Source organism: Melospiza melodia, chromosome 6 (genome assembly GCF_035770615.1).
Source record: "Melospiza melodia melodia isolate bMelMel2 chromosome 6, bMelMel2.pri, whole genome shotgun sequence".
Lineage (NCBI taxonomy): Eukaryota > Metazoa > Chordata > Aves > Passeriformes > Passerellidae > Melospiza > Melospiza melodia.
In genome coordinates this window covers 1,288,484-1,311,383 of record NC_086199.1, presented here as the reverse complement: position 1 = coordinate 1,311,383, position 22,900 = coordinate 1,288,484, and the positions used below count along the sequence as shown (strand labels likewise).

At 45.6% G+C, this 22,900-nt stretch overlaps 1 protein-coding gene across 2 annotated transcripts in view; it reads left to right on the top strand.

Moving 5' to 3' along the window:
- Positions 1-22,012, top strand: part of MDGA2 (MAM domain containing glycosylphosphatidylinositol anchor 2) — a 203,449-nt gene extending 181,437 nt beyond the window's left edge. For both annotated transcript variants that reach the window (XM_063159579.1, XM_063159580.1), the window contains 5 exons: positions 3,468-3,623; positions 6,191-6,349; positions 9,951-10,081; positions 14,207-14,312; positions 14,769-22,012. In XM_063159579.1, the coding sequence (XP_063015649.1) occupies positions 3,468-3,623; positions 6,191-6,349; positions 9,951-10,081; positions 14,207-14,312; positions 14,769-14,857 (641 nt within the window). In that variant the 3' untranslated portion in view covers positions 14,858-22,012. The remainder of the gene's footprint in view (positions 1-3,467; positions 3,624-6,190; positions 6,350-9,950; positions 10,082-14,206; positions 14,313-14,768) is intronic.
- The last annotated feature ends 888 nt before the right edge of the window (positions 22,013-22,900 follow it).

Sequence of the window (22,900 nt, the reverse complement as noted above, 5' to 3'; positions counted from 1 at the left end):
AAGAGAGGAGATGTTCGGGAGTCACATCCAGCTTGGATTTTATGGGAATGGATGACACAAATCTCTGCTACAATGAAGGGTCTCACCTCCAGAACAGCTTCAGCTTTTGCTCTAATTGGCAAGGAAATTATTAATGACCTGAATCCACTTCCAGAGCAGCCATGTGCCCTGACAAAAACCACCACTCTCATTAATGTTAATTAGCACCATCGTTAGGGCCATGGCTGGAGCACCTGTGGAAGAGCTGCTCGTTCCTCCTGCCCTCCTGCTCAGCAATTAACAGCTCCAGAGCATCCCAATCTGTTTAAATGCTCCTACAAAAGTACGGAGCAAAGCCTGAGGAGCTTTTTCCCATTTTTCTTCTTCTGTCATTTTTTAAGGAGTGTTCAGTGCCAAGAACATTTAGCACTAACCTTTTCCAAGGTATTCCACATGAAATCAATGTTTGACTATTAAATAAATGGCAAACTTCGACTCTTCTTTTTTTTTCCCCACATGGCTTGAATATTTATCTTATTTTTTTTCTTCACCTCAGGAAAAAAATCTTTTGTTCTGCTGATATGGAATTTCTTAATGAAGCTCTGAGGGCAGAAGACATTTATGCAGATTTTAAGGCACTGGAGGGGCAGTGCGGAAAGTGCTGAATGGCTGAAAATTCTTTCTTTTGTTCACTTTGCTCCAGGACTGGATCTGGAAATGAAAACTTTTCTCCTTCTCTCCAATTTTGCCTTTTGATTTCATCCCTTTGTGTAGAAGCAGCAACTTCTGTGTTGCAGGAAGATGCAGAAGTGGAGGTGGAAGCAAAATCCACAAAATGTGGGGTAAACCAAGAGAATGTGGAGCTCAGGTGGTGTAAAAAGAATTCTTGGAGAGGCACAGCTGGCACTTTGTTCAGAGAGCTTTGATTGAGTCCTGGATCATTTCAAGAGCCTTGGCGGGGTCTTGGAATTCCTTTCCCAGTCTTGGGATAAAGAGGAGATGACGATCAGTCAATGTCTCTCCTGAAGGGTTTGGGTGCAATCATGGAACCATCTCAAAGGATCAGGGACTGGTTTGGGTTGGTGGGACCTGAATCCCATCCCATCCCACACCTCCCACTGTCCCAGGATTCTCCAAGCCCCAGTGTCCAGCCTGGCCTTGGGCACTGCCAGGGATCCAGGGGCAGCCACAGCTGCTCTGGCAATCCCAGCCCAGCCCCTCCCAGGCAGAATTCCCTCCCTGGTGCCCAGAGCAGCTCCCACCATGCTGAGTTCCCGGGGATAACCAGAATCCCACATCCTGCTCAGGTCAGCAGTGAAGGAGCTGTGCTCTGGGAATGAATTCTCCTGGGGGATGTGGTGATGTTGATGGATTTTCTGGGAACCCAAGCCAGTCTGCTCGAGAGCCAAGGAAGTTTCTGGGAACTGCATTCCAGTTCTAACCTGGTTTTACAGGATTGTGTTTTACACTGATGGTCCTGGAGGGGCACAGAATCCCAGGATGGATCAGGCTGGAAGGGACCACAGAGGGTCACTGGTGCCAGTCCCTGCCCAGGGCACAGGATTGTGTCCATGTGGCTCTGGAATATCCCAGGGAGGAGACTCCAGCCCCTCTCTGGCCTCTGCTCAGGGCTGGGCACTGCCCAGGGCAGGAGTTCTGCCTCCTGTGCCCGGGAACTCCTGGGATCAATCCCTGCCCCTGGCTCTGGGGCCATTGCTGGGCCTGGAGCACAGCCTGGGCCTGCTCTGGCCTCTGCACACAGGGGCAGACAGGGGGACACAGGGACAGACAGGGACAGCCAGGGATAGACAGGGACAGACAGGGGGACACAGGGACAGAGCGGGACTGACAGGACAGACAGGGGGGACACCCAGGACTGAGGCCCCTCTCCTCTCCAGGCTGAGCAGCCCCAGCTCCCTCAGCCTTTCCTGGCCATGGAGATGCTCCAGCCCTTCCTCATCCTCACATCCCTCCCCTGGACCAGATCCAGGAGCTCCAGGTCCCTCCTCTCCTGCTGATCCCAGAGCTGGACACAGCACTCCAGATGTGCCCAGGGCTGAGCAGAGGTGCAGGATCCTCCCAGTCTCCTCCCTGCTCCCCCCTGGACCCCTTTGGCTTTGTGTTGTTCTTTCTAAAGGCAGAAGGAGAACCAGGAATATTTGGAAATCACTCTGAGTCCATTCAGAGGTTTGAAGTGAAATTTCCAAGCTTATTTCTGAGCCTGCAGCATCACCTGAGTGTTGCAGCACTAAGCTCCAGGTCCCTCTCTCCTCACTGATTAACACGGAAGCTCCAGTGGCTTAAGTGGATTTAGAGCTCCCCAAAAGCCCAAACCTGCAAACATTTATCCACCTTCTCAGTTTAACAGGGATGAACAATCCCCCGATACCGGGGGTTGGAGTTTCTCCTAGCAATGAATATAAATTGCACCCCTCCAAGCTGACACCGTGTGCAGGCAGCTGCCTTCTCCCTGGAGAAGGGAGATTTCCTTCTTTTCTCAGATAAATCAATGGACTTTGCAGAAAGAGTAAACTCAGCAGGAATTGTTCATGCAGTGAAATTCAGCTTTTGCACGCTCTACTCCACGGGGCCTTGTAATGCTCTGAGTGAGAGCTGAACCTCCAAGCTGGGCTTTGTTTTGGTTCTTAAATTACAGGAGGAATTTCTCATCCCGTCATCACCCAGCAGGGCAGATCACTGGGCTCTCAGAGTTCCGTGCAGAAGAGGATCCCAAGAATCCTCCTTGGGATTCTTGGCAATTTTTATTCTTTAGACCTACGTGTTTACCACTTTCTTCAAATACATCACAGAAATCTCAGTGAAAATCCAGGAGATGTGTCCAGGACATGATACAGTCATCTCTCCTTCCCATATGGATTCAGATATTCCTCCCAGGAATTTGTTATGATAATCTGGTGATGGGGACTCAATTCTCCTCCTGGTATCCCTCCATATCCCTCCACTGTCCTGCAGTGTCCTGATTTTTAGACATTTCCTTCATGTCTATCCCAAAGCTCCTTTGCCTCATTTTAGCCACTTCCTTTTCCATCCCTATTGAAACAGAGGATAATTTAGGAGATGCCACTTGGAGATAATGTTTACAATTTGAAAAACTGCTGTCTCTTATTCCTAAACCACATTAATCCACTTCCCACATTTCCCTCCCCATATTTAATGTTTTATCAGAATGATTCTGTTCTCCCCAGCTTTTTAGAAATATGAAAAGAGACAACACCTCTAAAAACCACTGTATAAATCTGAATAGATGGGGAGATGGCGAGGAGCTCTACAAAAAGATATATATATAATTTCAATTTCAGCAGCACAAATCGATGACCCTGATTTTTTTTTTTTTTTTTTTTTTTTTTTTTTTTTTTTTTTGTTGAGCTTGCTGCTAAAGAAAACTGTGGATAATTGACAAGGAGTTTGAAAAATAAGGATCGGATGGCAAACCTTGGCCAGTAAATTCCTGTTATTTGTTTTGGCAGGAGAGTTCCACTGTGGCTTTGAGGATGGGAACATTTGCCTTTTCACTCAAGACGACACCGACAACTTTGACTGGACAAAACAAAGCACTGCCACGAGGGACACGAAATACACGCCCAACACGGGGCCCAACGCCGACCGCACCGGCTCCAAGGAGGGTAAGATCCAGCAGTGAGGAATGTGGGATAAGGGAACTGTCCAGAACAGGCACTTCAGCCATTTCCTGCTCATGGAATCCCAGATGGATTGGGATAGGAAAGGATTAAAGTTCATTTTGTCCAACCCCTGCCATGGCAGGGACACAGAATCACAGAATCACAAGGTTGGGAGAGACCTTCGAGATCATTGAGTCCAACCCAGCCCCAGCATCTCAACTCAACCCTGGCACCCAGTGCCACATCCAGGCTTTGTTAAACACACCCAGGGATGGGGACTCCACACCTCCCTGGGCAGAACATTCTAGAACTTTGTCACTCTTTCCATGAAAAACTTTCTCCACTGTCCCAGGCTGCTCCAAGCCCCAGTGTCCAGCCTGGCCTTGGGCACTGCCAGGGGTCCAGGGGCAGCCACAGCTGCTCTGGCAATTCCAACCCAGCCAGCAATTCCCAATCTCCCATCCATCCCTGCCCTCTGGCACTGGGAGCCATTCCCTGGCTCCTGTCCCTCCATCCCTTGTCCCCAGTCCCTCTGCAGCTCTCCTGGAGCCCCTTCAGGCCCTGCCAGGGGCTCTGAGTCCAGACCAAGATCCTTCAAGGACTACCAGAAGGAATTACCGGTGCTGAGGAGTGACAGGTCCCAAAACACAACCCCTGATGGTGCCATTCCCACCTTGCCTCATTTTTATTGTGCCATTTTCAAAGTGATTCCCTTCACATTAAACTCTACTGGGGCAATCTGGCTCATCTTAAAACATTCTCCTGCTTTACATAATTTAAATTCTCCCTTGGGCTCTCTTAGTGAGGAGATTTTGCCCCATTTTTGCTCTAGCTATTTTTCAAATGTGCAATTTTCAATCTGCTGCCCCTGCTAACATGCACTCCTGACTGCAGTGGGGATTTGCATTTGAAAAGTCCAACACATCGAGTTGAATTTATCCAGACCTGCAGTAATTCCTGCTATTTTATTGTGTGCACTTCCAAGGGGAAAAATTCATCCTGCACCATATTCATTTGGTTGGATTAATTCAATAAAATCTCTGTGGTTGGCACTTCCAGGAATGAAATAAATGGATATTGTCTTCTTTGGGATTGACATGGCAACTTGAAAATATTCCTTGAAAGCTTTCCATCATGATATTTTCCCTCTATTTTACAAGTCATGTTTCCAGGGACAAATATTCCCCTCAGGACTGAAGGCTGAACCCCCTCAGACTTTGTGCAAAGGTTCATCAGTTTGGAAATGTTTTCCAGCACTGGCCTGCTTCCTGGATTTTAGTTTTCATGGAAAACAGGGCTTTGGAGCAGCTTTTGGAAACACAGGGGCTTCATGTAGGAAAAAATGAGTCCCAAAAATGACGTGGTTGGAGAAGGAAGCGAGAACTTTATCAGGGTGCTTGGTAATTCCAAGGTCTTCCTGCATTTGTCTGTGTTGGATGTAGAAGGCCTCATCCCAAGGATTCCTTTTTGGATTTTTTCAGGGTTTTATGTGTACATTAAGATGTCCCAGGTGTTGAGGGCCTCATCCTAAGGATTTCCATCTGTTTTGGATGTTGAAGGCCTCCTCCCAATAATTTCCTTTTGGAGTTTTCCACATATTTCAGTGTACATTGAGACATCCCAGATGCTGAAGGCCTCATTCCAATTATTTTCTTTTGGATTCTCCAGGCTTTCATGTGTACATTGAAACGTCCCAGGTGTTGAGGGCCTCATGCTAAGGATTTTCTTCTGTGTTTGGTTTTGAAGGCCCCATCCTAAGGGTTTCCCTTTTGATTTTTCCAGGTTTTCCCATGTACATCGAGACATCCCGGGTGTTGAGGGTCTCACGCTAAGGGTTTCTTTCTGTGTTGAGTTTTGAGGGCCTTATCCCAATGATTTCCCTTTGGATTTTCCCAGGTTTTTACATGTACATTGAGACATCTTGGGTGTTGGAGGCCTCATCTCAATGATTTCCCTTTGGATTTTTCCAGGTTTTCAAATGTACACAGGTGTTGAAGGCCTCATCCTAAGGATTTGCCTTTGGATTTTTCCTGGTTTTCACATGTACATTGAGATGTCCCAGGTGCTGAAAGTCAGGTCCTAAGGATTTTCTTCTGTGTTGGGTGTTGTGGGCCTCATCCTAAGGGTTTCCCTTTGGATTTTCCCAAGTTTTCACATGTACATAGATGTTGAAGGCCTCATCCCAATGGTTTTCCTGTTGGATTTTTACAGGTTTTTATGTGTATATTGAAACATCTCAGGTGTTGAGGGCCTCATCCAACTGATTTCCCTTTGGATTTTTCCAGGTTCTTACATGTATATGAAGGCATCTCAGGTTTTGAGGGCCTCATCCCAATGGTTTCTCTTAGAATTTTTCCAGGTTTTCACATGTATATTGAAACATCTCAGATATTGAAGGCCTCATCCCACTGTTTTCCCTTTGGATTTTCCCAGGTTTTTACATGTACATTGAGACATTTCAGGTGTTGAAGGCCTCATCCCAATGGTTTCCCTTTGGGTTTTCCCAGGTTTTTACATGCACACAGGTGTTGAGGGCCTCATCCCACTGGTTTCCCTTTTGGTTTTCCCAGGTTTTTACATGTACATCGAGACGTCCCGGCCCAGGCTGGAGGGGGAGAAGGCCCGACTCGTCAGTCCCGTTTTCAGCGTCGCTCCCAAAAATCCCTACGGAGCCACCAACACGGCCTACTGCTTCAGCTTCTACTATCACATGTATGGACAGCACATAGGTGAGAGAAAGCCAATTCCTCTGGGAAAAATAGCTGGAAAAAAATCCTCTTGTTTGGAGGAAAAGCATGGGAAGAGTGCCAGTTCCTCTGAGAGACTGGCATAACTCAGGGAGGTGCTTGAGGGCATCCAAATTGTGGCAACATCCTGATTTCCACTAACCAGGGAGTTTTAGGAAGGACGAATTTCCCTCTTGCAGCTGGAAAGTGTTTCCTGCATGAGTGAGGTTTTGGGCAGGGAATTGCATGGGAATCCCATTGATCTGAATGGGGATTTTAGAGCCTTGCAAGGGAAAAGTTGATATTAGCAAGGATTTTTCCTGAGCCTAATGGGATGTTTTAGGCATTCCTGAGTAGAATCAGGATCAGGCAAGGAGCAGCAGCATTCCTCAGGTGTTTCTTGTGGAAAATTCATGTAAAATTTGCTCAAAAACTGCAGGAATATGAATTTTCAATGGACATCTGTGAGTGTTCTAGGTATTCCTGATGGATTCAGGATCAGGCAAGGAGCAGCAGCACTCCTCATGCATTTCCCATGGAAAACATATGGAAAAAATTGCAGTAAAGCCACAGGTATTTGGATTTTCAAGGAGTACGTGTGTTTTCAGCATTCCTGACTGGATTCCATATCAGGCAGGGAGCAGCAGCACTCCTCATCTATTACCCATGGAAAAGTCCTGGAAAATTTGTTCAAAAGCTGCTGGAATGTAGATTTTAAAAGGATATCTGTGAGTATTTTAGGTATTCCTGACTAAATTCAGGATCAGGCAGGGAGCAGCAGCTTTCCTTTTGTGTTTCCTGTTGAAAAGTCAAGGAAATTTTGCTCAAAAGCTGCAGAAATGTGGAGTTTCAAGGAGTATCTATGAGTGTTTTAGGCATTCCTGACTGGACTCAGGATCAGGCAGGCAGCAGCACTCCTCATATATTTCTTGTGGAAAAGCCATGGAGAATTTGCTCACAAACTGCAGGAATACAGATTTTCAAGGAGTAAGTTTGAGTGGTTTTGGCATTCCTGACTGGAATCAGGATCAGGCAGGGAGCAGCAGCATGCCTCATATATTTCCCATGGAAAAGTCATGGAAAATTTGTTCAAACTGCAGGAATGTAGATTTTAAAAGGATATCTGCGAGTGCTTTAGGTATTCCTGACTGGATTCAGGATCAGGCAGGGATCTGCAGCATGCCTCATACATTTCCCATGGAAAATTCATGGCAAATTTGCTTTAAAGCCACAGGAATGCAGATTTTCAAGGAATATATGTGAGTGTTTTAGGCATTCCTGACTGGAATCAGGATCAGGCAGGGAGCAGCTGCATTCCTCATGTGTTTCCTGTGGAAAAATCGTGACAAATTTGCTCGCACACAGCAGGAATTTGGATTTTCAAAGGGTACCTGCCAGTTTATTTTTAATCCTGCCTCTTTCAACACCCACATTTAATTTCTTTTTGCGGTACGTAAAAAGAAAGAAGTGGGAAAATATAAAGCCCAAACAACAAAAATCCAATATTTGGAAGTCCTTTGTGGGTTTCTTGGTGCTCCCAATGTGCCAAGAGTTTTTCCAATGTCAAAGTGACCTGGTTTGATGTATTTTTATCTCTATTTCAAGGGCAAACCCATCCTCCCAGAGAGTTCTGGTGCTTGCTTTGTCCGAGCTCCCCCTGCCCCCAGGCAGAGCTCAGATTTTAAGCAGAGCAGACAAGAGCACTCAGGTTATTCTTTTTTTTTTTGTCTCTGTGCTGCAGGAAGGTGGATGCAGCTCCAGGTTGGAATTCTCCTGGCTCTGTGCTGGGTTTTTTATTGGAGGGAAGGGATTCAGCCACTCCGTGCTGAGAGAAAATCTAGAAATTGCAGTATCTGGTCATATTCTGGTTGTTTATTTGTGGTGAATTATGAAGAACAAATTACAAACATCAAGGGTCAAAGAGTGTTTCTGTATTCTAAAAGTTAGAAAGTATTCTAAAAGTTTAATTCTACTTCCTATTATTCCTCCTTTTAATTACTATTAATGAATTTTTCTTTATACCCTTTTAAAGTTTTAAGCCTACTTTACTGTTCTCCTAATCCTACCTCACAGCAAAAGTAAATAAATTAGCAATTAACCAACACTAAACCTCCCACACTCATGAAGAAAAAAACAACAAAAAACTCTCAAATTAACAAACCAAAACCACTGCACATATAAATATGGAAATGAATATAAATAAATATAAAATAAATATAAATAAATTTAAAAATTAATAAATTTTTAAAACTAAATAAAACTAAAACTAAAACTAAAACTAAATTTAAATATGGATATGGATATGAATGTGAATATGAATATGAATGTGAATATAAATATAAATATAAATATAAATATAAATATAAATATAAATATAAATATAAATATAAATATAAATATAAATATACATATACATATACATATAAACATATAAATATTTGGAGGAGGGATGAGGCTGAGCAGTCCAAACGCTTGGGCTGGGTTAAAGGAATCCCATTCCAATCCCATTCCAGTCCCATTCTAGTCCCATTTCAATCCCATTCCAATCCCATTCCAGTCCCATTCCAGTTCCATTCCACTCCTATTCTCTCACTCTGGTGCAAAGGCCAACAGGGAAATATTTCCTCCATTCAATCTCCAGCCTGATGTTTTCCAAGGCTCCAAGTTTGACTTTTAGAAATAAGAAATAAGAAATAAGAACTGTTTCTAGAAATAAGAACTGTTCCAGAGCAGGTGCAGCTGCCTCAGATCTGGGAGCTTCCCTTGGAATTTTTGTGATCTGCTGTGCCAGGCATCCCAAAAAATGCTGCTCCTGTGGGAATTTGAAAGTCTGAAAGTCTCAGATTAAGAGAAACACACTGAATTTACAGAGCACAAAGAGACCTCACTGCCCCACACACCAGCAGGCAACCACGGTGGCAAATAGCACCAAAACTCCCCAAATCCTGTGAATTAATGAGCCCAGAGAAATTAAATTTGTTATTTTTTGGTGAACCAAGAGAATCTGGTTCTCTTCATGTCTACAGGTGATCCTGGTGTCAAAAATGTCTGTGCTGGCAAAGGTGACAAAAATGTGTGTGGGCGAAGGTGCAGCTCTGGGGGCTTTTCCTGCGCAGGGAAAGATTTTGGAGGTTTTTGAACTCAGAAGATGTTGAGGATATTGTTGTCCTCCAGAGATATTCCCAATGGCGTCAGGTCTCTCCCTGAGATGGATCTGCTGGGTTCTGGGGAACTCTGAGAGTTCAGCAATGGGCAGAGGAAAGCTAGGCAGGTTTAACAAGCAAGAATTCAGCACAAAACAACCAAATTGCTGATTTTGCCCTGGATAAGGAGTTCTAATGCAAATTTCTTGCTCTAAACCACAGAAAATTCCTTTTTGCCTGTTTTCCCTGGAATTCTCATGCCTGGCCTGAGCTGCAGGGTGGGTGCTCAGTTCCCCTCTGCTGGGAGTTCTCATCACCACTTCCCAGCTTTCCTGAATTTAAAAGGTTTTGAATTTACACCAAGAAACTTCCACGCCTCAAATCCATGGAAAACGGGTGAGGAGGGTCCTGCAGGATCCAGGCAGAGCCTTCCCAACTCCAGTTCTCCTGCTGTTTTCCAGGAAGTTTGAACGTTTACCTGAGGCTCAAAGGCCAGACTGCCATAGAAAACCCCTTGTGGTCCTCGAGTGGGAATAAGGGACAGCACTGGAACCAAGCCCGGGTGAACATCAACCCCCCCACCTCATTCCAGGTAAGGCTGGCGCCTCCAGGAGCTGGGAATTCAGGGCTGGGAGGGAGACTGGGAATATTGACCCTTTTCTGTGGCATTTCCCGGCTCTGGAGGCTGCTCATGGACAGATAATTTCTTTCCTTGAGCACCATGGAGCTTAATAGCGCTTGAACTCAAAAAACACCTTCCAGCCTCCCAAAGATGCTGGGAGTGATTCCAGCAGGTTTTGATTTCAGATTAGCAAGTGGAATATAAAATCATTCACTGGGAGAAATTACTTAGGGCCCCTGTGTTAGAGGTTTTTGGAAATATCTGGACTTTCTGTGGGAAATGAATGATCCGGGAGCATGACACACAGGGGGCTGTGACAGGTTTTTCACACATTTCCTGCTGGGGTTGACAGGGAGGTGCTGATGAACCTTTAGGGGCAGTTCCCAGGCACACTGGGAGCTGCTTGGAACTGGAACACTCCCAAAAAAGCAGCTGCTGCCAGCACATCCTGCTGTGGGTGAGGCTGGGAATGTCCTCAGGGAATGTGGGAGTCACGAGCCGTGCCCTGAGTGCAGGGTTCTCCTCTGAGCCCTCTGTCACTTCTAGCTCTCCTAGGGGAGAAAATGTATTTTTGAGAAAAAGTCACAGGCTGGTTTGGGTTGGAAGTGACCTTGAATCTCATCCCATTAAATGCCATCCCATTAAATGCCATCCCATTAAATCCCATCCCATTAAATGTCATCTCATTCAACCCTATTCCATTCAATCCCATCCCATCCCATCCCAACCAGTTCCATCACATTCATCCCCTATCCTATTCCACACCTCACAGAATCACAGAATCACAGAAATTCTAGGTTGGAAGAGACCTTTAAGATCATCGAGTCCAACCCATGTTCTAACACCTCAGCTAGATCATGGCACCAAGTGCCACATCCAGTCTTTTTTTAAACTCTTCGAGGGATGGTGACTCTACCACTATCCCAGGATGCTTCAAGCCCCAATGTCCAACCTGCCATTGGAAGATTCCTTCAGTACAAACCCAAACTGCTCTTCTAAAACCCTACATTGGGTTCCTCTTCCTGTATTTCCAGGGAATTCCTGATCCTGACCCTTTGTTTTTTTTTCCACGCATGAGAGGCATTGGCAGGAGAGAAATTATTTGGTCTGTTGGATTGCAGAGCAATTCCAACTATGGGAATTAGAGGAAAATTGAGGGAGAGGGAAATGTGAAATCCAGTGGGATGTGAGAGAGCTGGGAATATTCCTCTGGAGAAGGGAAGGATTCAGGAAAACCTCAGAGCCCCTGGCAGGGCCTGAAGGGGCTCCAGGAGAGCTGCAGAGGGACTGGGGACAAGGGATGGAGGGACAGGAGCCAGGGAATGGCTCCCAGTGCCAGAGGGCAGGGATGGGTGGGAGATTGGGAATTGGGAATTCCTGGCTGGGCTGGGATTGCCAGAGCAGCTGTGGCTGCCCCTGGATCCCTGGCAGTGCCCAAGGCCAGGCTGGGCACTGGGGCACCCTGGGACAGTGGGAGGTGTTCCAGGCTGGGAGTCTGGGAGGTTTGATGGGAACAAAGTGTCAGGAACGGGGAAAAGAGGAATTGCAGAGCTCAGGAACACCCAGAGCCCAGGCCAGGCACAGGAAATCAGAGTGATTGAGTTTTTCACTGGTGAAGTTGAGATAAATCCAAGAATTCTGAAGGGTGAAGGAGAGAGAAGTGATTTAGTGTCTGAAAATAATAAATGCCCTGGGAAAGGGAAGGAGAGATGGATTTGAGGGGGTTTTGGAGACCTGGGAAGGGCTTTAGAAAATCAGGGAAGAATCAAACCCTTGGGCAGGGAAATGCAAAGGATTTGGCAGCAGCAATCCAGAGGAGTGGAGGAGGGAGATTCCAGAGGGAAGCTCCTCTCCTTGGCTGCTTTTCACCTTTTACATTGTTGTGTTTAAAGGTTTCATCATAAAATAAATGTAAAGCTCTGACCAAATATAACAAATAAATGTCAGAACTCTTGGAGCCTTAAATTATCTTTTTTTTTTTTTAGCATCTCTTGCATCAGAGCAAATTTTATTTTCCATTTAGGAGTGTAAGTAGGAAGGAATATAAAGCTCCAAGTGAAATTTAAGGAGAGGGAATTGAAGTGAATCTTTGCAGTAAAACACTGCAGTGTCATGGAAATTAAAACTTTTTATAGGGTAATTTATAGGGGTAAAAGATTTTATAGCTTGTCAGTCCCTGTGATATAGAACAAAGCTTTTGTCATGAGGATCTGGAAGGACTGCAGTGCTTTAAATCTCAAAAAAGTGCATAAATCTAGCTCAGATATTCAATATTTTTAAAGAATGAACACCCCAAAAATAGAGAACCCCAAAAAGAGAGGGACACATTGGTTCTGTCATCCAGAAAATGTCAATTTTAGTTCAGGTTTGAGCATCAGGACATGGTGATGATATGGATGATTTGGATCGGATTTATTGCTAATTTAGGATCTAAATATTGCAGTATCCAAATTAAAATTCTAGGATTTATCACCAATGATTGGGATCAGCAGGTGTCTTGTTTGGGTCTGTGGCAGCCCCTCATTGTGGAGCTCAGCCCACCCAGATTTGGTCCCTTTGTGTCCAGAGAATTCCAACATCAGCAGGATGGGCTGGGAACATCCAGGTCTGCACCCCTTGGCCCTGCAGGATTCTCAACCCCAAATCACAAAACTCTTGTGGAGCTGGTTTGGCATTTATCTCTGTGCTTGAATGATCTCAGTGCTTTCACTCCCCCATCCAAAAGGGAATATTCCCAGTTTTCAGGCTGGAGGTGTCCCTGACAGGGGGGATATCAGGAGACCAGTTTGTCCCAGTTTGTCCCAGTTTGTCCCAGTTTGTCCCAGTCTCCAGCAGCATTTTAACTCCTTTTTCAGGTCGATGTGCACCAAACTGAGACCTCTCAGCTCCCCACTTTTGGGGGTGCTAATGATGCCCTGAAGCCCCTCCTGCACCCCCCCACCTGGTGGGATTTTCCTGGGACAACCCCAGTGCCCAGCAGGGAAAGGGAGCAGGGTGAGGGGAGCACACAGGGAGGGTGAAAATCTGCCTGAAATTCTGTGGAAAAATCAGAGAATCCCACACAGGTTTGGGACAGAAGAGATTAAAATCAGCTAATTCCACCTCTGCCATGGGCACGGACACCTTCCATATGCCAGCCCTGTCCAGCTTGGCCTTGGACACTTCCAGGGGTGAGGCAGAAGCTGAATCTCCCCGAAACCCTCAGGATTGGCTTTCTAGGATCATAATTCCATCCCATTAAGAGCAGAGTGACCTTTCCTGTAACCCCCATTCTCCAGTTTGATGCAGTGTTTTTAACAACAGCTGTCCAAAAGCAAAATAGGGGGTTTTTTTCAGGATACTGATAGGGAATTCTGCTCATTTGGCACCTCCTGCCATCCCTGGGAGCTGCAGGCTGGGTTCTGCTCCGTGCCCTGCCAACTCCTGTGCTGTGATTTGTTCTGAGTGTGGAGCAACCCCTCTCTGAGGGCCACCAAAATCGCTGCCAAATGCAGCTTTTAATTAAATGCTGCCTGTTGTGTTTGGACAGAGCCTTTTAGGCTGGAAATTGTTTTCCATTGTCAGGAAAAATTGGACTTTCAACTCTGCTGATTGGTGTTGTTCCTGCTGCCAAGGCACAGGGGCTGGATTTTGGGGGAGCAGAGGTTTTCCTCTCGAGATCCAAGCACGATTTCCTCTTCCAGCAGTTTGGTTTCAGACAAGGAATATTTGAGAGAAAAGTGCCAACAGGACTTTAAAATCGCAGTCATCCACTCAGCAGAGGTTGAAGTTCATCATAAATTGCAGTAAAATCTCTACTGTGTCTCTCACTGTGATAAAACTCATCCCAATTCCTCTGTAAAAAACATTCCTAGGTGGAATCAAAGCTTCAAAGCCTGATGAGAACCCACATGTTGGGAAAAACAGATCCTAGCATGGAATTTACTTCCACAATCTGAAATTAGATACTTGAATGTCTTAATTTTAAGAAAAATCCTTTTTATTTTTTGTGCTGGTTTCGATTTTAAGATCTGATCTTCTAGACATTTTTTATTCATCCCCCTCTGCTCCACTGGGTGTTTTTAATTTACCACCCTCTGATCTTCTTTTTCCCAGCTCATCTTTGAAGGGATCCGTGGCCCTGGAATCGAAGGGGACATTGCTATTGACGACGTGTCCATTGTGGAAGGAGAGTGTATGAAATCAGACCAACCGGCCAACAGTGAGTGCTCCTTTTCCACAATTCCTTCCTATCTTTCCCCTTCCCAAATGGGTTTTTTCCCACAGAACAATCCCTGCTTTGGGTCAGCTGGAAGGTTTAAAGTGGGATGTTGTCCTGGGGAATGCTTTGCTCAGATGCTGGATGGGTGTGAGGCGGAGGTGAGACTGGTGGGTGAGGTTGGGCTGGATTTGAGATACTCTTGCAGGTAAAACAACATCAAAACAACGTTCAGGGGACCCAAAAAAAGTGGAATCCATGGAAATCTCTGCTGTGATTCCCTGAGGGCTCTGTCTCACCCCTCCACCCATTAAAACAGAGGTAACCACATAGCCAGGTGGATTTTCATCCCGGCTCCTGCTTTCATCCCATTGATGAGAGTTGTCCTTGTTGGAACACTGTAGCGATGCTGAGGGAGTCTGGGCACCTCTTTAATTCTATTTTTTTCCCTTTTTGTAGATCTACGATCGGGTGCTGTTGGGCCATTAGCACATATACGACTTCTCCCACTCCTCATCCTCATGTCTGTCTTAAGTCATCAGAGGTGACCTTATCCTGGCAGAGGCTACAAAAGATTCACCAGGCACTGGCATGAAGAAAGAGTCTTTGTAAAATGGACATTTCCAAACAAACTACCAAAGATTCCTCCACTGACTGACTCGAAAGTTAAATAAATACGTAAATAAATAATTTAAAAATTAAAAAAAAAGCGGATTAAGAAAGCACTGGGGACTTGAAAAGGCATCACGGGAGTGGAACTCACTAAGAACCAAGCTTGAGACCAAGATCTGGCCTAAGTAAGGAAGAGACCTTCAGGTGCTTTTGTGGTCACTGATGAATTCAGCATCATCTGGTTGAACTCTCGGCAAAGAGCTCTAGAAACCCTTGTCAAAGCACAAAGTCATGGCTGGTTTTGTTTCAAATGAATCGTTTGCTTGTTACCATGGAAACCTAATGGCCTGCCAAAAAAGAAAAAAAGAGGAAGGAGAGAGAGAGAGGAAATACAAACACAGAGAGAGAGAGAAACACCTCACTGTAAACAGGGTACGTGAAGAGCTGGCGTTCATTTTCCCTTCCCGAAGGTTTTTAGCGTAGAGTTAAACAAATGTCGGCCCTTTCTACTTCGGCTGTCACCTCCCCTCGAGGACAACCCGGAATCGGAGCTGTTTGCAGACATTCCCGTTTCATTCCTCACAGCTCTGCTTGGTGACTGTGTGCTGTCTCCTTTTGCATGCATTCCCACCCAGGACGTGCCACCTGGGCTTACATTTGTCACAGGCTTCACTGGGAGTTTGCTCGCGGCCGCTGGAAGATCCCTCTCCCCTCCCCACCGGAGTCATCAGCTCTACGGAAGTGAAGAAACCAAACCACCGTCTTTTATAAATTGCCATGGAAACCAAGTGCCTTCAATGAAACAAGCCTGATTTCAAAAAAAAACGTAAAACAAAAAAACCGAACAATATATATATATATATATATATAAATATATATATATAAAAATAAAAAAAGTTATAATAAATGTAATAACGATGATTTCGACGCGGAAGCTTTGCACCGCTGAAAACGTGGGCTGTGCAAAGTCTTTTCTAAACAAACTCTGGAGCCTGGGTGTGCAGGCAAGGAGATGGAGCCGCTTCTGGAGATGGATGGATGGACCTAAGCTGCTGTGGAAAGCCTTTGGGATGAGATCCATGCTGTGTGACCTTGCAGACAGCCATGGCCTTTCAGCTTCTTATCCATTCGAAACAGCTCCCAGCGGTGCTGCCCGTGGGAGCAGCACCTTTTGTTGTTGTTGTCGTCGTCGTTTCAGGTTCTCCAGTGGGTCAACCAGAGGAACAAAGGTGGTTCAGACACACACTTGGTGCAGAAGGTGGTGAAACACGGGATGATTTTCTTACTCTCCCCCTCCGTTGGGATGGCTCCCGACATCTGGGGCTCCGGACGCTCCGAGGGGGCTCTGCCTCTGCCCCGGAGCCAGACTCGGTGCAGAGGGCGAAAGATTATTTTGTTATTGTAGCGAAATTCAAAAAACAAACAAACAAAAAAAGTTTAAAAAAAATTAAAAATAATCCACTTTTACAAGGAAAAAAAAAAATAAAAGCTGTACAAAATGGGTTTGAGCTACCCGAACACGTGCCGGTTTTCCACTGCATTGTAAAGTTCCCTTCCAGTTGGTTATGAAATTTGAAGACCTTTTTCCTTAAATTAGCTCAGCTTTTAACTTCATTTAAAAAAAAAAAAAAAAGACTTTTGTCTAAAGAAGAGTATTATTATTATTATAATTATAATAATTATTATTATTCTGTGTTCTCTCGACACCCTAGGATTAAAAAGCAAAACCTGATATGCAAATAATTGGAGTACAAATGTGAAAACAAACAAAAGATGAGTATAATAATTGCAAATATGAGTATAAAAAGCACAACGAGATGCAGTAAAACAATGACAAGGCTTGATTTTTTTTATTCTGTAGAAAAATGTTTGTGCAAATTCAGTAATTCCACTGAAGAGATAATTTTCCAGCTCTGTTCAATAAAGCCTCTTTCCAGGTAAGGCAGCCCCGTGGTGCGTGTGTTTGTTGAGACGCTGGCAGGGCTTTCCTTGGTCAACTGGTGTCAGCTGGAGTTGTACTGGTCCGTACTGGTGGTGCCTGGGGGCTGGAGCATTCCCAGGATGCTCTTGGCTCTCTGATTTTTAGGCATTTTTGGTGTCTTTAAGTTCCTGTTCTTGGAAAACAGTGGGAGCTCCAAATCAGGACATTTTCAGAGAATCCCAGGATGGTTTAGGTTGGAAGGGACATTAAAGCTCATCCCTGGAATCATGGAATATTCTGGGCTGGAAGGGACCTGCAAGGAACTTCGAGTCCAAATCTGAACTGAATGGTCCCTGTGGGGATCGAACCCACAACCTTGGGGTTATCAGCACCTTGCCCTGTTTGGAAGAAAGTGGGAACTCCAAGTCTGGAATGGACCATGGGGTTTGGAAGATGGTGGGAGCTCCAAGTCTGGATGGACTGTGGGGTTTGGAAGATGGTGGGAACTCCAAGCCTGGATGGAGCATGGGGTTTGGAAGATAGTGGGAGCTCCAGATTTGGATGGACTGTGGGGTTTGGAGAACAATGGGAATTCTGAGTGTGGATGGACCATGGGGTTTGAAAGAAAGTGGGAAGCTCCAAATCCAGATGGACTATGGGATTTGGAAAATAGTGGCTCTGAGTCTGATGGACCATGGGATTTGGAATATGGTGGGAACTCAGAGCCTGGTGGCCTGTTGGGTTTGGAAGATGGTGGAAGCTCCAAATTTAAATGGACTCTGTGGTTTGGAAGTCAGTGGGAATTCTGAGTCTGATGGACTGCGGGATTTGGAAGAAAGTGGGAACTCTGAGTCTGGATGGACTGTGGTATTTGGAAGACTGCGAGAATTCCAAGTCCGGATGGTCTGTGAGGTTTAGAAGGAATTAGGAACTCAAAGTCTGGACGGTCTGTGGGGTCCAGATGACAATGGGAACGCAGAGTCTTATGAACTGTGGGGTCTGGAATGTAGTGGGAACTCTGAGTCTGGATGGACCATCGGGTTTGGAAGAAAGTGGAAGCTCCAACTCTGGATGGACCATGGGATTTGGAAGAAAGTGGGAGCTCTGAGTCTGGATGAACTGTGGGGTTTGACACCCTTACAAAATACAAATCACTGAATTTCCCACTGGAAGCTCTGGATTTCAATTGTGGATGGATGAAGGAGCAGGTCAGGCATGGTGAGACCCTGAGGCAGATCTTTTTTGGAGGTTGGTGTGTCCTGGAACTCAGGATCCAAACCTTACCGTGCATCTTCCCATGGGTGTTTCCTGAGAGCCACGTAACTGAGGGGTGATCCAAGAGGCTTCTCCATGGGTGATTTTGGCAGGACTCCCTTTGGAAGGGCTGGATCTGCTGGGAGCCAGAGTGACTGTCTGTCAGTCATTTCCACAGGAAATCCCAGAAGGTTTTGGTTGGAAGGGACCTTAAATCTCATCCCATTCCAACCCTACGGGCAGGGACACCTTCCACAGACCAGGAAGGAAAGGAAAACAGGAAGAATTCCATTGCCTTTAAAATATTTCCCTGCTTTTCCCTCGAATTTCCCTCAAAAATCCAAACTGAACCTTAGGTGCCCATTGGAGATGAACTTCCCAGGCAGAGCCCTGGCTGCAGGGCTGCTGGTGGTGGCATGATGGGAACTCTGTGGGAAGTTGGGATTTGGGAAGTGCCCTGTGATTCCTCTTTGACAAAGGAATTGGATGATAAGGAACAGGAGATCCTGCTCCATTGTTTAGATCTCAAGCCAAAACTGGAGGCTGAAATCCATCTTTCCTCTTTCCATTTGGATTTTCCTTTCCCTCGCTCCCATGAAACACTTGATAAAGAATTTCAATTGACAAAGACCACAGATGTCTTTTTTTTTAGGGCAGAATAATCTGCGTGTCCTGAAAATCCCAGGTTTTTGTGGGAAAGGAAATGTATTCCCATGCCTGTTCCCATTTTACTCTGGGTTGCAGGAGGTGCTAAGAAAAGCAGAATTTCTCTTCCAAATGTTGATTGTAGGAGTAGTTCTATCTTCTTTTACATTCCCAAAATAAAGCACAGAAAAGGAAATGGGATTTTACTCCAGGCCATGAATAAGAAGAACAAATTGAGATATAAATTTCCTACTCTTGGTTTTTATTTCATGTTACATTTTGGACTGAAAATGGATGTGAAAATGTTGGATCAGCCATCAAAGGCAGTCAGAACTGGCAGTTCCCCAGAATTTGAAACCCCTCTGATTCAGTTCTGGGGTATCCAACCTTGAAATGTCCTTGATGGATTTTTAAAATGGACATCAAATATTGAATTGTGCATCAACTGAAGCCCTGGGATGTTGGGAAAATGGCTGGGTTTGATGGCATGGCTGCAGGAATTATCTGGCTGTTCCCAAAAGCAGAGGAGGGTGGAGCACAGGATAAGTTTTCCAGGTTTTTTCAGTTCTTTCTCAGGCTGATCTGGGAGCATAAGGATGGCTCTGGAGAACTTCATTTTTTGTTTCACAAAGCACATTGAATGTGAAATCATGGAATCGTAGAATTATGGAATGCAGAATTATGTAGAATTATGGGTGAAAGGCACCTTAAATCCCACCCAGTACCACCCCTGGATGGGCAGGGACACCTCCCAGTGTCCCAGGCTGCTCCAAGCCCCAATGCCCAACCTGGCCTTGGACACTTCCAGGGATCCAGGGGCAGCTTCTCTGGACAACCTGAACCCCACATTAAATCATGAAACAACACTTGGACCTCACTGTGGTACCAACCCACCTCTTCTGCAGCCTGGCCTGGATCCTGGATGGGACACAAGGAGGGATAAAAACATGGATTAGAAGGGAGTAAACCCATTCCAATGACACCATGGATGCACAATTAGGATTTGAAGGCCAGAAATGCATGGGAATGTGAAATTTCCTTTTAATTTGGGACAGGAACTGCTTGTTCCTCCTAAAGTGATGGAGTTGCACCATCCAGGCTCTGCAAGCCCCAACCTCCACTGACCCCAGAGCTTTCCTTGACATCCAGCACTGGAATTCCTGCTGCATCCACCATGGAGATGGAATAATCAGTTTTGGGGTGATTTGGATCCCCAAACTTTAAAACAAAGTCGATCTTCAGCTTCTTGTTAATTTTCTCTTTTCCTGCCTTGTCAGGGCAGTGAATTCCCTTCGTAGGGAGCAGTTCAGGCAGAAGGATCTGATTTTTTTCCATGCTGAGTGGAAGAGGCTTTCCTGGTTTTATTCTGGGAGAGTTTACCTGCTGGAAATGTTTATTTCGTATATTGAAGGGTAATTGAGACTCTCTTCCTCCCCCAGAAGTGTGTGATCCATCAGGAAAATGGCTCTTTGGAGCATTTCCATTAAAAAAGGCTCCCGTTTGGAGTTACATGCACTCCCTGCCTCTCCCATGCTAATGAAGAGATTGGGAGCCATCTGGAATAATTCTTGGATTTTACCATAACACTATCAAAAGCTATAAAAAAGTTTACATTTCAAATTCTTTTTTACATTTTTATGGAAAATAAGCAGCACTGCAGGAATGTTTCCCCCTTTTTGCCTGCTCCACCATGATTCCAGTGTCAGCACAGAAGGAATGAAACTATTGGACTATCCTTTGTGCAAAGGAATTTAGGGACCTGCAGCTCCTGCAATCCCACATTCTTGGGATTTACAGTGTGCAGAAGTTTTCTGTCATCTGTCCCTAAACCCCTGACTGTGTCACCCCCAGATCCCACGGGAATGTTGGTGTAGGCAGGGAGTTATGATAAAAGACAAGAGTGATCATTAACCCAAACACAGGGAAATTGGGATTGTACATCCTGCTGCTCCCTGTCAAAATATTATTTCATTTTCCTTTGGATCTGTCAGACTGGGGAGCTTGTACTCAATGCATCCCCCCAGAATGGTTTGGGTTGGAAGGGACCTTAAATCCCATCCAATCCCACCCTTCCATGGGCAGGGACCTTTCCACTATTCCGGTTTCTCCAAGCCCATCCAGTCTGGCCTTGGATATCTCGTGTGCCATCAAAACTCAAGTGAGAACAGACTGAGGGAGTAACCAGAGAACTCGATGGACTCTGTAGGTGTGAGGAGAAATTCCCTCTTCCCTGAGCGCCCCTCCTCAAATTCCCTAAAACATCCCAGTTCAGCCATGACCCACCAGTCATTTCCCACTGGAAGCACCATAATGGAATCGTGGAATCATTTAGATTGGGCATTAGCTCCAAGAACATCGAGTCCAACCATGCCCCAGCATGGCCAAGGCCACCACTGATCCTTGTCCCCAGGTGCCACATCCACAGGGCCCTGAAATCCCTCCAGGAATGGGAATTCCCTGCTGCCCTGGGCAGCACCTGACAATGATAAAATCCATCTCAGATTCCTGATAAGAAACTGAAACCTAAACAGGACCATTTGTGTTCCCTCTGGATGGGCTGGATGGATCTGTGCCTCTCCTGCCTGGTTCCTCTGTGACACATTCAGGTTGGATGTCACCTTAGGAGACCTATGACAGGTGATTTACAACTGATTTCCTTTTCCAGTCTCTGTAAGATTTTTTTCCCCATTGAGAAGGAGACAGGAATGTTGATTGCTTGGACTAGTGAATCTCGAGCTTTGCTCACCTCCAAGGTCACAGCTACAAGTGGAGAAACATTCCTGCCAATCCCTCAGGATCCAGGATTTGTGCAGGAAACTTCCACCTTCCACAGATAGGAGGGAAAAATGGGATTACTGCAACAACCATGCCTGAGGAATTTTTGGATGGATATGACCACAAAAGGGATTGGAGAAACACCAATTCATGAGAGTAAGGATGAAGAGCCTCAGCACCTTCTCAGGAAAGCTCAGATCTGCTGCACACTCCAACTGCAAAGGGGAAAACCTGGTATTTGTGTCTGTAAATACCCTATAAATACCTGTAATTGGATGTATTTAATGTAAATAGGATAACGTGGACATTTTAACGATCTCCACTGTTGTACAGAACCCAAACCTGCTCTCTTATTTTCCTACACCCCCACTGTAGATTGATTTTGGGTCATTGTTGGGTCTGTATCTGGTTGAGTTCCAAACTGCTCTCACTTTTACCTCAAGGGTTTCATGTTCTTTATGTACATTTTATAAAGAAAAAAAGAAACCACTCTGGATTTTTGGGTACCTTTTCCATTGCCAGCAGTATTTTCTGTCTTTTGCAGTTTTTTCTGCTTATGGATCCACTGGGATAAAGGGGAGGGATGGGGTTTGGTGGGGAATGGGGATGTTCCTCATTCTGTGTGTCCCTGCCTTCCTGGGAGGTGTAAAAATGTGGGAATGTGATTCCCTATCCCTCCACTTCTTGTTAAGTATGGAAAGGTCTTAATTAGAGAGGAAGAGGCTGGGCCACCCTCTTCCCTACTGGGGCCAGCCCTTCCCTTGACTGGTCCCAGCAGAGTTTTTCCAGCTTCATGGACAGTTGAGGGCCAAAATCCTTTTCTTTGGCTTTCCATAATTCCCATTTAATCCCTGGGAAGTGACCAAAAATGAAGATGTGTGTGCCCCGCCAGAGCAGGGTGTTCCCCAGAACTCCTCCTGTGCCATGTAGGAATAGAGGGATGGGCACATGGAGCTCTAACAGCACCCCCAGGTCCAACCTGGATCACTGCATGATGATCCCAAATTTCTCCTGGTTGTTGGATACGTGGCCCAGGGTTGAGGGTGCCCATCAGGACTTTTAGGGTTGCCATCCATTCTCTGCTGCAGGCGTGGCCTGGGTATTCCTGGTCTTGTCCAGCTCCTTTACTGGGACTAAACCTTAGAATCATGGAATTGTTTATGTTGGAAAAATTCTCTAGGGTCACTGAGTCCAACAGTTCCTCAGCACTGCCAAGGCCACCCCTGCCCCATGTCCCCAAGTGCCACATCCACAGGGATTTAAATCCCTTCAGAAGCTCTGCTTCTTTCCCTGCTCCAGCCTCTCTGTGTCCTGTACCTGGACATGCCAAAGCTGCCCCCAGTACTGCTTTTCCTGTGGGTAAAATGAGACTATGTAAGTGAAA